Source organism: Lonchura striata, chromosome 3, assembly GCF_046129695.1.
Source record: "Lonchura striata isolate bLonStr1 chromosome 3, bLonStr1.mat, whole genome shotgun sequence".
NCBI classification, from domain to species: Eukaryota; Metazoa; Chordata; class Aves; order Passeriformes; family Estrildidae; genus Lonchura; species Lonchura striata.
The window spans coordinates 7,662,079-7,676,926 of record NC_134605.1 but is presented as its reverse complement, the minus strand read 5'-3'; the positions used below and the strand labels follow the sequence as shown (position 1 = coordinate 7,676,926).

General features: G+C 40.5%; 1 protein-coding gene across 1 annotated transcript; it reads right to left on the bottom strand.

Moving 5' to 3' along the window:
• Window positions 1–7,054: 7,054 nt before the first annotated feature.
• TLR5 (toll like receptor 5) lies at window positions 7,055–9,702 on the bottom strand. The gene has a single exon (XM_021552753.2). It carries the CDS (start codon window positions 9,632–9,634, stop codon window positions 7,055–7,057), a length of 2,580 nt encoding a protein of 859 aa, XP_021408428.2. The 5' UTR covers window positions 9,635–9,702.
• Window positions 9,703–14,848: the final 5,146 nt, after the last annotated feature.

Here is a 14,848-nt window from a genome sequence, read left to right as displayed (position 1 = left end):
CACACAGACATTCATGGTATTTAGCTGCTCTCAGTCCTCCCTTGCAGCACAGGATGGGCTTTTCCCAGGTGGCTGCAAATCTATTTATGGCAAAAGATGGTGCAGGGATGTTTGATGGTGCAGAACAAGGGAGGTTACAAAAAGGAGTTGCAAAGCAGTTAAAGCTTGAAATTAAGGAAGCTGACACTGAAAATGGCAAGATTGCTTCCAACAGGCAGTTGGAATGCAGCTTGAAGGCTGTTCTCCCTAGGAAAAGAGTGAGAAATTCAAGGCCTGCATTTTGGGAGCGCTGAATGTTTATGTCAGGAGGGCTGCAGGTGCTAGCACTCTTATACAAACTAAGTGATTCACCCTGGCATTTCTCACCATCCCAGAGGGAAAACTGGGTGTATGGGCCTGCGGTTTTCCTTTCTGATGAGTTAAAGTGGACAAATTCCAGAACACCAGATCTTTGGATAAAAGGAGGTTATAGTTAGGATAGTTTTGTTCATTTCTCATGCTCTGTACAACTTATTGTTTCACCTTATTTTTTTCTTATTGACATTAATTTCTTAGGAGTCATTGTTTTGAAGCAACATATCCAAATGGCCCACTCCAAAGATTTTTCATGATTACTGATGAATTTTAGTATCTGAGAGTTCTCAAAATAGACTTCATGCATTTTTAATTATCTTGCCTTCTCCTTATTCTTCCTACTCCATTGATCACTTTCCCACGGGTCCATCTTCATGAGGACAATGTCCTTATTGGGGTAATATGTTTTTTGTGTTTTTTCCTATCATTCTTAATTTGCAAGCCCTCATCACAAATACCAGACCATGTGGGTACCTGAAAAGTGTCAGCACCTTCCAGTGAAATGCCCAGTGGATTCTGGCTCCCATCCTGAATAGGCTCAGATCAAGTTGGTGACATTGATTACTCTTCAGCCACCTTCTCCTCCCTGTAAAACCACTTTTTATCCACATGGGCAGACTGGTAGCAATTAAGTGCAGTCCTTACACTGTTAATTAGTTCTGCTGCTAAATAGAAGACTTGAGTTTAAAGGTAATAAAAATGCCCATTGTAAAACTCCTGCTACACTGAGCAAACAGACTTAAGAGCTTTGACAAAGCTGAGCTCTCTTCCTAGTGCTGCCCATGCCCAAAGGTACATAACTTGATCCTCTCTGCCTCAATTCCTCCATCTTTATAGAGGAGATAATACCATGCACTCATCTTTATAAAACACTTCCAGGTTTACTGCTACAAAGTCCCACATGTGCCAAATATGTTTTGATACTGCACCTGATATCAATGCTGAAATTACCTTGCCAATCCAATTTTTAGGAAGAGTGTCAACAGACCTCACGATTTGAAGTACTTGGCTTTAGGTAGCAGCATGAACAGCCTGGTAGGTATAATCCTGATTCAACACTCTCCCCCACATCTGCAATTTTGATATCTTAGACTGTTGTTTTGCATGAGGATTCCCCATTTGCTCCACTCCTGTCCATCACTGCCCTCCATGCAGGCTTGAGGCAGCCTGATTTTTTATACTGTGGAATCTTGTATATGATGATCAACCCAGTGCAATGACTGCTTATAAATGCAGTTTTTCAAGAGATTGGTGAACTGGTAAAAATACTCTAAACAGCATTTGGGACACACTAAATAAAGATTGAAGCCTTCTTTGATACTTACTGATGTTTACATACCATGTAATTATTATTATCATTGAAAATCCCAACTTCCTCTCTTTGAACATAATGTCTAAACAGGAAAAAAGCTAACCTTCCTGTTTGGAGGATTGTTAGTTTCAGAAGAAATATATTTTTTTCTCTTTTGCTTGCAGTCTCAAAGATTTTATTTTTAATACAAATGAAAAAGACAAACAATAGACTATCTAAAAGGAAGGAAAACCACATGTCTGAAACAAACAGAGTCTGCTATGAATAGATAATCTTTGCACTATGAAATAACTCATGTCATACCTACATTTTGACTTTTGCATATTGGGAAAGGAAATGCAGACTTATTTTTGGCACCCACTGCACTGTATATACATAATACAGAAAGCAAAGCTAAAGTTAGAGAGGGAAGAGAAGCCTCCTGTCAATCTGTACAGAGCAGGAATCATGTAGGCAGTTGGTCTGGCCCAATAGTAATTTCTAGATGTGATACAAGGCTGACTTTAAAACTTCAGGTACGTGCTTGGCATACAGTGTTCTCTGGTTCAAGTCAGTGCTGGCATGGCTTTTTGGGTAAATCTCACCTCCTAAACTCTGCTTTTGCAGCTTTTGTTTAGTTAAAGGAAATACTGGTGGAGCAGCACCTGCAGCTCTGTTCCAGGTGTGTGTGGAATTTCTGATGGCTGCCAGGAGCAGCACAGTGAGACTGAAGACCGAGACACTCCGCTCATCTTTGGGAGGCAGGAATTCAGAAAACAGGTAACTGAAAGCTGACTATGAAAAAGGCTTCCTACCAAAGGCAGAATGAGCTGTTTGGCATTCCAAAAATGTTTCATACCTTCCCAGAGTCTGACAGGCAGCCTAATGGAATAACCACCAGGAGAGGCCTTGTGAGGACTGCTGTTGTCAATTTGTCAGTATGGGAAGTGTTCATATTGTCACTTCTCCTTCATGTTATTTTCATCACAGGCAAGGCTGTAGTCTTGCTGATCCTATTTAACAGCAACTGCTGAAACATCTGGCATGAATGGAAGAGGATATATATAAGATCGCTGCCCACAGAGGGCTGGGAAGCTGGAAAGACCTGTCTTTTCTCCACCATCTTCCTAAAGTTCTGTATTCCAGGCCTGACTAATTTAGATGTTCTTAACAGCTAAGCAGAAGTCCCAAAATACTTGGGCAAATTCTTGGCTCTTGTATTTACAGACTGTATGAGTATCTACCATCTTTTGATCACGTAGAAAGTGTGAAAATGTGGTCTTACAGGGTCAAATACCAGACATTTTAAATTGCTTTCCATTCCTTGGGGTTTTTTTACACCAGCCTATGATTTTGGAAGCCTTATTTTAGAGAACTGCCAGCGTACTGTTGGCAGTACTTTGTAAGTTGAAAGAAACCCTGCCAATATTTTCTCGGGCTATTCCAGGTGGATCTTCTTAGTCCATTAGGGCATTATGCTTGCTCATGTCTGTAGAGTCAGACCCTAAAGACATATCTTGTTTCTCATCTATCTTTGCTTGTTTCATGTTTGCACTTCTCATGGAATCCAGTGCACCCTTCCCAACTTTGTGCTTTTCCAGAGATTCACAGGTGAAGCTTCAGCTCCATTTGCAGCCCCTCACTCTGCCACTCAGTTGTGTCCTGCTCTTCGCCTGTATCTTCCCAGGTATGGGATTTAACTGGACTGCAGCTCCAGCAGGAGGAGAACATGTTAAAGCCATTGTAAAATAATGGGCACCACATGAAAGCGAGAAGGTGGGGTCCAATGATCTGAACTGCAGATGGTCACTGGCAGGGGGAAGGAGAGCTGTCATGCTGAAAAGAAGAGCCAGAAGTCAGCAAATGAGCGAGTTAATGATGTGACACAAGAAAATTAAGGGCAGAGTGTATGTAGGATTGTCCCTCTTGAGACTGAGCTCTCTGGAGTTTTATCTGTGCTTGTGCAGGTATTGGGGTAGGAGCAGTGCTGGATACTAACTGTCAGTAGTTAGATCTATCACCTCATTAATTAACAAGGTGATACTCTACCAGCATGTGGAACAGTCTTTCTGACTGGGATTAAAAAGTTCAATTAGACTTCACTGAGAATACTATGTGTGTCAGATGGAAGTGGATGCCTGATTTCATGGTGTGGGAAATAGCAATGATAATGTCAAATGTGAAATAATATGTGGCCATACAATTGTTTCCTTGTGTTAGTCCCCATAGGGATGTCTATAGAATCTGGATTCTGGTCCTGAGTGCCTGGATTTCAAGGAGGAGCCCATCCAATCCTTGGACTCTGAGAGGATGGCTAGGTGTCACTGCTGAACAACAATGCCCATTTGATCAGTTATTGCTTATATGTATTGCAATGGCAGGACTGGGCTTTGCTATTGAATATCTGAGCTGATACCATGGGTCACTGAGTCACTGTCCTCCCCTGTGCTGCTACTGCAACTAAATTCACCAGCTTCCATCTTAATAGCTTGCTTTAGAGCCAGTGCCACTCTTCACACTCTATTCTGGACTCTCTCCAACAAATTAATGTTTTTTACTGAGGAAGGTGAGTAAAAATGATGAGAGTATCCTTAACTAAGGAGCCATAAAATTCTGATAGAGCAGTAATGTTCCCAGTGAGCCTGAAGGAAATCCGATCAATAGTTATGAGGCTGAGGCTCAATTTATGGCCTGAATTCATCAAGCATAGTCATTCTCCATTTTTGTACAGGATGCTTTTGTGGTTCCTGCTGAGCAGAGGAATATCAAGTCAGCACAAGCTCTTTCTCAACAATTCCCCAGGCTTTGTCATTTAAGATAGCTGACTCTACAGAGGTGATGACAGGGTCCTGTGATCTATTCAAAGGCAATTTTTCATCATATAGGACAGGCTGTACCAACTGTATGTGTTCTGAGAGTCTCAGGCTTGGAGTGGTTTCACAAAGAGTAAAAAATAAAGTTATTTTGGATCTCTTTAAAATTTGACACTGCAGTTATTAATTTGTCTGCAAACCACTCCACAGTCAGGAATGGTTCAGTAGCATGTTCTCCAAAAATCCTTTTACTGCTTTTTGTAGACCCCTTTCAATAGAATTTTCTAGATGAAGGCTGGACTAATTCTGCATTTCTAAGCTCCCTCTGTGGAAGTTTTCCCATCGGCTTCCAGCACAGGTGAGATCTCCTTAAGTTTTGAAATTGTTTTTTAAGGACAAAGGCAGACAATGAAATTTCATTCAAAGGCTTTATTAAAACCTCCATGTAAAAAGTCAGACCTTTCCAAAGTCTGAAGTAAATGCAATAGACAGAAGCTTTTCAGATGAAATGGAAAAGCCTTGGTTTAAGCCATCTCCTGCATCTACTTGTCATTCCTGCAGGTTAGCAGTGAAGTGACAGGAGTATATCTTGTAAATATACAGTTATGTCCTAAGTAGAGAGGGCTCTAAATTAACACTTGACCAAAAATATTTTGTGATACTCATTCAAATATCATTTCTTAAGGGTGCTTTTAAATCCCCAGCTCTTACACCATGCACAGAACCATAGGCTAAGCACCTAGACACGCAGATGATCTTCACTGTACAGGTTCCTTCTTGCTTTGGCTATCTGCCACTGGGTTTTATGTGAAATACTCCCTGGTATAGCCTCTGAATTGAAAGGATGCCTATAAATATCTACACTGGCTGATGGGACAAAAGGAGAAAGAGTTGTGTTTTTTTAGAGAAATGTAAGATGTACAGGGAACTGAAATGCCCGTGATGGCTTTTCTGACGGCTCCGGGGGGCTCTGGGAAGCCAGGGCTGCTGGTGCTTTCCCAGCCTCTCCCTGCAGCAGGATTTTCCCCTCCTGCCAGCAGCTGCAGGGGCAGGAGGGGCTCAGGAAAGCCGGGCTGTTACCTGAGCCAACAGCGACACCCAGAGCTCCAGCAGCACTGTCAGTCCTTACATCTGCAGCCCCGTGTCCATGCCGCCTGGAAAATATTCCAAGGTTTAGCCCTTTTTGCCTTCCTGAATGACTACACTTATTGAGAAGGAAGAGATATTTTGCTGTAGTAATTTTATCAATAGCAATCGTGTATAGTGCGCTGAGAGTAAATTAGATCAGCCACAGGCACATCTATATTCCAGCACCTGCATTCACACGAAGTGGATTATGCTCTTTCATCTCTATCAAAACAGTTAAGATGATGTTATTTATTTGCAGCTAAGGTTGAGGCAGACATCTTATAAAACCTCCCATTCCTGCTTCCTCACTACTGCAAGAAGTCTCACTGAGACCACACTGAAATTATTTTGGTAAGTTTTGGTTGAATGAATGCACAAACAGATGTGAACAGTACATGCAAGGACTATGTCAAATCTAAATAATAGGTGCAGGTCCCATAACAGTGAACACTGAGTTAGAATTTTATTAAACTGACCCTAAACAACCCCTTGAAGACATAGACAGAGCATACAGTGGTAAAATATAGAAGTTAGAGAGAGCTAGGCATTAATGTCTCTAGAAAAACATTTCAACAGAAGCAAGAAAACACCTTAGAATTAATCAGCACACCGGGTGTGCTGAGGACAGCCCAAATTAAACCAGACAATTACAAAGTGTACAAGTGAATTTCCCACTCCCAGAATGCAAAAGCCCTGCCACCAGGGTACAGCCTGCATAGCTGCTGAGGTAGTTTCTTGTTTCCTTTCCAAGCTCAGGCTTGCTTCAGTACTATTCCAAAGGGAATAGTGGCTCCTCTCTGCAGGGCAGGAGGCGGGTCGAGTGAAAAAGCACCAAAGCTGAGCAAGTAGCAAATGTTCTTGACCAACGATTGTAGTTTGACCACCAAGTGGAGAAGTTGGTGGAGGGGAAAGGCATGAATGGAGTCCAAAGTTTCTATGTTCCAGCTGAGCTAAGGTTAACTGAGAAGAAAACAAATTAAATCTGTGTTACACCAATATAAAGCATAAAGGTGCAAAACTATTTGAAACAGAGCATGAAAAGTTACCAGTGCAACAAGCAGAGAATTAAGTAGTCCAGGAATCACAACGATCAGCCTTGGCAGTGCCTGAGGGCACTTTTGGGTCACTCCTGGACAGTACCATGGGTTCTCTTTAAAAAAACAACCATGAGCATGCTTCTCTAGCTGAAACAGACCATTAAGTAGTACTCCAAAAATTAGGACTAAAGTGCCTGAAGATGCATCCAAAATGTGAAGCATCTGTGATTCATTCAATTCCTCTGAAAATGCATGTTGTAGTCTATTGGCACTTTCATAAATCTGCTGGTTGCTTTGTCTCTGTGTTCTGAAGGATTTATACTGAAACAGTTACCATTCTGCATGTCTTTTCAAGGAAAGATGAAGCCATCTTCTGTTTATTCCTGCTGCAACACAGTTGGAAATGGGATATTTGCCAGGAACTCACATAGTCAATGTGAGACAGTTGCTACAGGCTGCAGCTCTATACCACTGGTTTTCCTTTGCACTTTTTTTTCCTTTAGAATTTGGCAAGAAAGGTTATCTAAAAACCAGTCTACATCTTGATAATCTTCAGGCCACCGCAAATACTGACTCCTTTGTAAGAAGTTTCGAATTGGTTTGTGTTTCTTCAGTTGATACTGAGAAAGTGACCCAACCACTACCATAATGAGGACATCCTTCAGATCACAGAAGTACCTGCTCTGGGCAAAATTAAAGGCTTCCACACACCACCCATCTGTGAGAAAATGCCTGGTCACAATGCAAATTGTTTTCCTGCTGTTCCAAATGGCATCACGAATATTGTTGATATGTTCTTCCCCAGGCAAGAAATCTCTTTCCTCAAAACACAAGGTAAATCTGTTTTTATCAAAATACTGTGAATCCAAGTGCTTTAGCAAAGAATTCTGGACCCATTCAAAGTCATTTTTGCTGTAGCAGAGATAAGCATCATATTTGTATTCACTTTTATCTGCTGCTCGTGGTTGGTTGTCTATCAGTCTTTTTGTGGTGGTTTTATACCAGATGAAACAAATCCCCCGGCAGCGAGTAAAAATGATGACTGCCACCAGAAACACGAGAAGAATGACCGAGAAGAAGATAAATAGTGAGAATCTGAGTGTCTGCTGGAGTTCATCTTCATCACAGCCATCGTATATTATATGTGACAGGGGTATCCCTGCAAAGGCAGGGGGGTACACACAGTACCTGTCAGACTGGGAGCCAGCCAGGGTTACATTGGTTTCATTCAACCACACTAGCAGGCTCTTTAAAGCACAATCACAGACATAATTATTATGTGTTATATCCAGAATATTCAAAGTCATAAAGACTTCAGGCTCAGGGGAAAATAGCTGGTTTCCAGATAAGTTTAGGTTTGTTAGGCTTTGTGGGAAAAGCCCAGGAGAAAGATGAGACAACAGGTTGGAAGCCAGGTTAAGTTTTTTAAGAGATGTTAGACCTCTAAAAATCTTCTGTGGAAGAGCACTAAGGTAGTTGTTATTCAGATGTAGAACCTGAAGTTTGGGCAATGCCCCAAACACATCCAAACATAAATCTCTCTCCCACACCAACTGTAACATATTTTCACCTAGATCCAAATATACTAACTGATTGTTCTCTATAACATTAGCACTCTTCTCACAGTAAGAGAACCGGTTCTGTTTTAAGAAGATATATTGCAGATCTGGAATTTGGAAAAGAAAATACAGGTCACCTAGGTTTGCCAACCAATTTCTTTCTAATTCAAGGTGTGTTGCAACTATTGCTACGTTGTCTATAGACATTAGCTTATTGTCACCTAAAAAGGCAGAGGTCAGATGTGGAAAGGAAGGGAGTCTTTTAATGGCATTGTCTCGGAGATCAATTATTTTCAGATTTACTAAATTCCTGAATGAATTGCCACCAATCATCCCAATATGATTTTGCTGTAAATCAATATACATTACACTATGTAGACCCTCAAAAGTATAATCATACAATTCACCCAAAAGGTTACTTGAGAGATTGAGAATTTTTAGGTTGCCCAAGCCAAAAAATGCTTGCTTTTGGATTTGATTTATCTTGTTTTTGAAAAGGTTCAGTGATTCCAGATTGCCAAGACTTTGAAAGACTAAAGAATTGAGAGAAAAAACATAACCCTGTGAAATGTCAAAGAACCTAAGATTAGTTCTTCCTAGGCCTGCAAAAGTAGAATCATCTGGATTTTTAAAGTTATTAAAGCCAAATCCTGAACCCATTATAGTAGAACTAAGTATTAAAGAACTTATTTGAGTCCCTTCAATGGCTGTGCAGAAATACTGGACTGTCTCTGTGCTCCAGCCACTGTCACTAAGGTCTAGTGAGCTAAATGTAATATTTTTGAAAGGATTGGGGCACTTGGCCCAGGCCACGTCTTCTGTCTTGTACAGATGATTAGAACCGAGATTAAAAAATAAAAAGTGCTTTCCTTGGAAGCTAGTAAGATTGGTTTGACAGAAGTTGGATATCTTGTTGTGTTTCAGGTTCACACTTTTCAAGGCTGTTAGGTTATAAAATAAGGGATGGGGATGAAGTTTTGTGATTTCATTCGCTGAAAGATCCAATTCTTCCAATGACCTCAAATCTTGAAAGTAACATTCTTCCAGGATGGAATCTCCAAGGTAGTTGTGAAACAGACGGAGGACAGTCAGGTTTGGCAAGCCCACAAAAGCATCAAGATCCAGTTGAAGAATCTTATTGTCTCCCAGGTCTAAGATACGAAGGTTTGGCAGGTTCCTGAACGCTCCTTTTCCTATGGCAACAGGATGGACTAACTGGGTTCCGATTTCCAACAGCCACAAGTGCTCCAGCACTGGAAACCAAGTCACTTGTCTGATGTAGTTGTAAGTCAGGAAAAGCTTCATTGTGTCCTTTGGCACAGGTGGAACATCTGTGAGGCCACAGAAAAAATATATGGAGACCTGGGCTTCTGAGTAGCACTTTCTAGATGCACACACACCACTAGCTAGCGACAGCCCCAAGACAAGGAGGACCTGATGGCACAACATCATCAACCTATGTGAAAAAAAGTGACAACAGTGAGAATTAGATCTGCAGTTGGCTGTCTCTGCAGTGAGTTTCAGAGCACATTTTTAACAGCTGTGAAATAGAGGACTAATGTCACCCTAAAAATGACTTGAGATTTGGGGTTTATCCTTTCTCTGAAGTCTAACAAGCATCACCTGGATAGGCTGTTTGGTCAGAACATGCATCCCAAAAAGATGTGAGGACCTCCTATGACCTAAAGAGTAACTTTCCTTTATGTTCCTTAATACCCCACCAGGTAAGAGTAAAAATCTTGGCCTAGCTATTTAATCTGCACCGTGGAACTGGTAATGCTGGTGCATTAACTTAACTCCTTAATTAGTTTTTTCCAAAAAGGCAAAAACAGTTTGGATTGTACAAGTAAAGTGCAGCCACCCAGTCATCTCAACAGAGTAGGCAAATGCTGCTCTTTCCCTGAGTGCTCTCCTTGTCACCTGTTTGGAATTCAGATTGTTATCACACAGAGGTGCCTAAAAGCCATGAGTTCTTAAGAAGGGGAACCTCTCTTTGGGCTCCTCAAGCCTCAGATTAACCTGACAATGTGAGATTGTTCTAGAAATGGCTGTAAAATAGTTTAGAAAGTATAGGCAGGAGCAAGACTAACAGTAATGGAACAAAACAAAACAAAAAGCAGTAGCCTGAAATTGTGCTGAAAGATTTCATGTTTTATGAAAAACTACATTTCCCAAAATGTAAATTCATAAATTATACAAAAAGGTGCATAGCACAATTTATGCAGCTTACTGATGAATCCTTTTATTCCCACTCTCTGTTTTTCTTGCATTATGCCCTCTGTCTGCCTGTCACCCTTTTTATCCGAGACAAAAACATCTTCAGAGCAAGGAAGGTCTTTTTTTATTGAGCATGGTAAAAAACAGAGCAAATTATTGGCCCTAAAGTGGTTATTTGTGTAGTGTAGTTTAAAAAAAAACTCCTAACCTTCTAACTAAGATTGCAACCATCTGCTTCTGCTTTTAGCCAAGCATTTATTGAAATGAAATGACAACTCAATGGAGAATACAAGAGAGGACAACACTGGGGCTTTGAACGATTACTGTTCTGATTTGAGCATGCCTCCCTCTTTAAAGGACAAGTACAAAACTCTATCCAGAATACTGCACTATTAAATTAAATTAAAATATGCTTATTGTTGCCATACAATGGGATCCCTGGGAAATCAGAAAGTATGTCAGTGGAAGCCACTACGACATTCCCACCACAAAAAACAAAGGAAAGGTCCAGCCAATTTTTAGAGACTATCTGCTCCATAGAAAGTACAATCCAGTCCCATAACTGACATGACCCCACTGTATCAAACACTTTTGGGGATGTTCTCCAAGTCACCCGATTATATTAAAACCTTCCCTTGTAGCAGCTTTGATTGCTGGAATGAGACAGTGAATTTTCATCCTAGAGGCTCAAACACTAAGTGGAAAACCCACATAGCTCACAACTTAAAATAGTGATCTTGTAATTTTTAAGACAATCTCATGTGCTTGAGACAAGCTCTGATCCTTGAAAGTAAAAGAGATTAGGGATATATGATAAGAGTTGATGTCTGAAGTCCTGGCATTCAAACTTCATTCATGTTTTGTCTCACTAAGGAATTTAGAATGTGCCGCAAAGGAAATCAAATTGCAGGCAGTGAGCATCAAAATTCTCTTTTATTGAGCATAGTAAAGAACAGAGCAATTTATTAGCCCTAAAGGGGTTGTCTGTGTACTGCACTTTAAAATAACCATGAAGAAATTTTATCTTCTTCTATGGGGAATAATTCCAAGTACTAAAAAATAATTGTACCTACTAACCTCTTTTTTTGACCTAGCGTGCACTTTTAAAAAGGACTTTATAGGCAGTAAACTATATAATGTTTGTTGTGACTACAAAATATAGTAGGTTATTAAAAAAAGACACAGCTAAACATACAGCAGGTCATTCAAGATCTTGTTTACTTTTTTACTTTTCTCTTTGCTTGAACCATGAAAACAACAAAACACCAAGTTACCCTATTAATATTTGATAACTATTATATTGTTTCTTCTCGACACCTTGATATACGGTGTTTAGCACAAATAGTTTTAAATTACATTTATCTTTCAGACATTTACATTTTCATCCCAGCTTAGATGGATGCTTTTAAAGTTTGGGCAGAATCACAGCATCATCAAAAGCAGTGACAAAGAGAAAGTACTTTAAAAGTCAATATTTAACAGGTAAGTGTACAATAGACAGCTAGATAAAGCTCAGAATGTTTAGAGTGCAAGAACTAGAAAATTTTAGTTTTAAATTCTAAAATGTAGTTTAATTTTTATTATGAGAATACAAGAAAATGAGGAAATATTTTTAAAGATCTTTTCTTTTACATTGACCTACTTCTCCACATTTTTGTGAGCTAAAGAAACATCTAACAATCTTTTAGCTGTTGTTACACTCCAACTTTGCTCTGGTTTAGTGTCAAGCAAGATTTCACTTGTAAACTGTTTGCTCCCTTTCTGCCTAAGTTATTACTTTCTTCCCTGAATCCGTGAGCAGCAGAGGGATGCTGGCAGTAAGAAATGCCTCTTACTGCTCTCATGAAGACAACAAAGATTTGTAATTTATCAGAATCCCATCATTTAGCATTTATGCAACCCTTCACCACTGTTCATTAGCATATAAAACCTTTTGAGAAGAATATTTGAGAAGAATATTCTCCCAAAATAAGGATCACCCCATTCAATTACCTGTCGTTGCAGGGACATGGAGATGAAGGGATGTGTAAACGCTCAATTAATAGAATCATAGAGGCACAGAATCTTTAAGGCTGGAAAAGACCACCAAGATCACGAGTCCAACATTTGGCCAAACACCACCATGCCAAATAAACCATAGCAATAATTGCCAGGTCCTTTTGTTTCTTGAACACTTCCAGGGATGGTGACTCCCCCACCTCCCTGGGCTGCCTCTTCCAATGTTTAAACATCCTTTCAGTGAAAAGATTCTTACTGATGTCCAACCTGAACCTCCCTAGTGGAGCTTGAGTCTATATCCTCTTGTCCTGACAATTACTGAAAATTTCCATCATTGAAAACTGGAGTACTGAAGTTCAGAGAACCAGAGTCCTGCATGTGAGATTCTGTTTCCTTCTACTGCACTGATGTCAGAAAGGGTAAGTAGTAAAGGGAAGGGCAAAAGTGGGAAGGCTTTGAGTCACCTGGAACTGATCCTCCCTATTGTACTCAATGTTTTAAAACCTGATTTTGCTAACCTGGTTTCAAACCACAGTGAAGGAGGATGGGAATTGGCAGTACCTGAGAGTGGCTTCTGTAGCAGGGTCTGTCTATCTCAGCACAGCTGTGTTGGCCTGAGGACACCCAGAGGAACTGTCAGTAAGCAGGGCCTGGAGTAAAGCTAAAAAGGAGAGTTCAGACTGTCTCTTTTTGTCATTCATGGCAGAGCAGCAACTCTCTTATGGAAATTTAGAAAGCACTTATTGCTCCTCTTTCTACACCCCCAGCAAAAATGTGCTGGAAAAGTTGCTGTGCAATTGCTGTCTAAACCCCATGAAAATTCACCTGAATAGATAAAGATGTCTCAATCTCCTTCTTCAGATCTTGTGCACCTTCCAGCCCTCCAAAGGAGTCTCCCTTGTGCAGTCTTCTCTTTCTATTCCCAGGTCACAATTATGTAGGGAAATGAGAATCATTCCTATTTCTTGGAGAAAGCATAGAACAAAAGATCATTGCCTGATGCCTTAGTATCATTCATATTTTCCTCACTCATGGCAAAAATAATGATTATCTTTCCCAGAGGCTGGTGATGTTCACTGACTGTGAAGGACTATTTTTATTTGGTGGTTGGTAAAGTGTCTCAGAAAAAAACCCCACAAAGACCTTCAAAGAGCATCCTTTTTCTTTTAATCTAACAGAAAGCCTACTGACAATGAGTTTGCAATATTTATTTAGGTCATAAAAGGTATCTTGAAAGATATATTGCAAAACAAGAAGCCTTTGTTCTTAAACTGGTCAGATAAAGACCAACTGCTATTGTGTGAAAATTTGTATTGCTGCAGTTATCTGATTAGATAAAATCTACTTACTGAAACAAAAATAAAGCTTCAAGCTTTTGACTGGGCTTTAGGCCATCACAATATATGCATTTGTGCTCATAAAAAGTTGTGCAGTGTAAACACTTTTTGTCATGGGGCCCCTCTAGCCAATTAAGATCTAAAATAGAAACTATTTCATTCATCAGACGATGGATGGATGTGCCCCATTCCACCCCTTCAGTTTCTCCCTTAAGTTGCCAGGACGCTTAAATCAAATATAGCATATTTCCTTTTAAAATGAGGAAGCATCTTACAAGGTAATTGAGCACTGTGACAGCTCCTACCATTGATGGAGAAAAGCATAAGGCAGTAAGGCATTTAATGGCCTGGCAGAGCAGAAGGACCATAAAAGCAGTACTGGTTTGGGTGTAATGATCTACTTCCTATTTGTATTATTTGTTTGTTTTGATGTCCCATCAGATTATATGATGAGATGCAAACACACAGACAGATGTGATTCCACTAATTATAGTATTACAGTTCTTTACAGGGGAGCAGTCCCCAGGATAGGAAAATAAACTTGAAAACAGAGACTAAAACATGCTCTGGGCTATTCTGTGGAGGACAGGAATAAATTGGATATGCAGAGAAAGAGTCCTAGACCCAGACCTCAGCTTTTGGCCCTAGCTTAGCTGCTTTTAGCCTCTAGCACAGTTTTGAGTGTGTCCCTGGTGAGCAGGACCAGCCTGCTCGTTTCCCTGCCCAGCAGCCAGCTGGGCTGTTTGTCCCAGAATGGCCCCAGCACTGGGCACTGGTCCATGAGCCAGCCCCAGGCAGCCCAGCTCTGCCCTGTGTGCCACAGGACAGCATGAAGGCAGAAAGAGCCTCAGCTGGGCCTCAAAGAGGACCAGCAATCTGTCTTCCAGCCCCTAAGGAAATAGGGCTTCAGTGAGGATAGCAAAGATTCATTTCGATGTTTGGGGGTTTTTCGTTTGGTAGGGTTTTTTGTTTTTCCAAAGTTTTTACTACTGTTGTTTGCCATGAGTGACATCTCTGGAAGTCACAGTCACCACTCAGGGATTCTTACCTCACATCTCGAGCCCATGTTTTCCTTGTTCTTTGAAAGCTGTCATGTGAGAACTGCCTGGTCTAC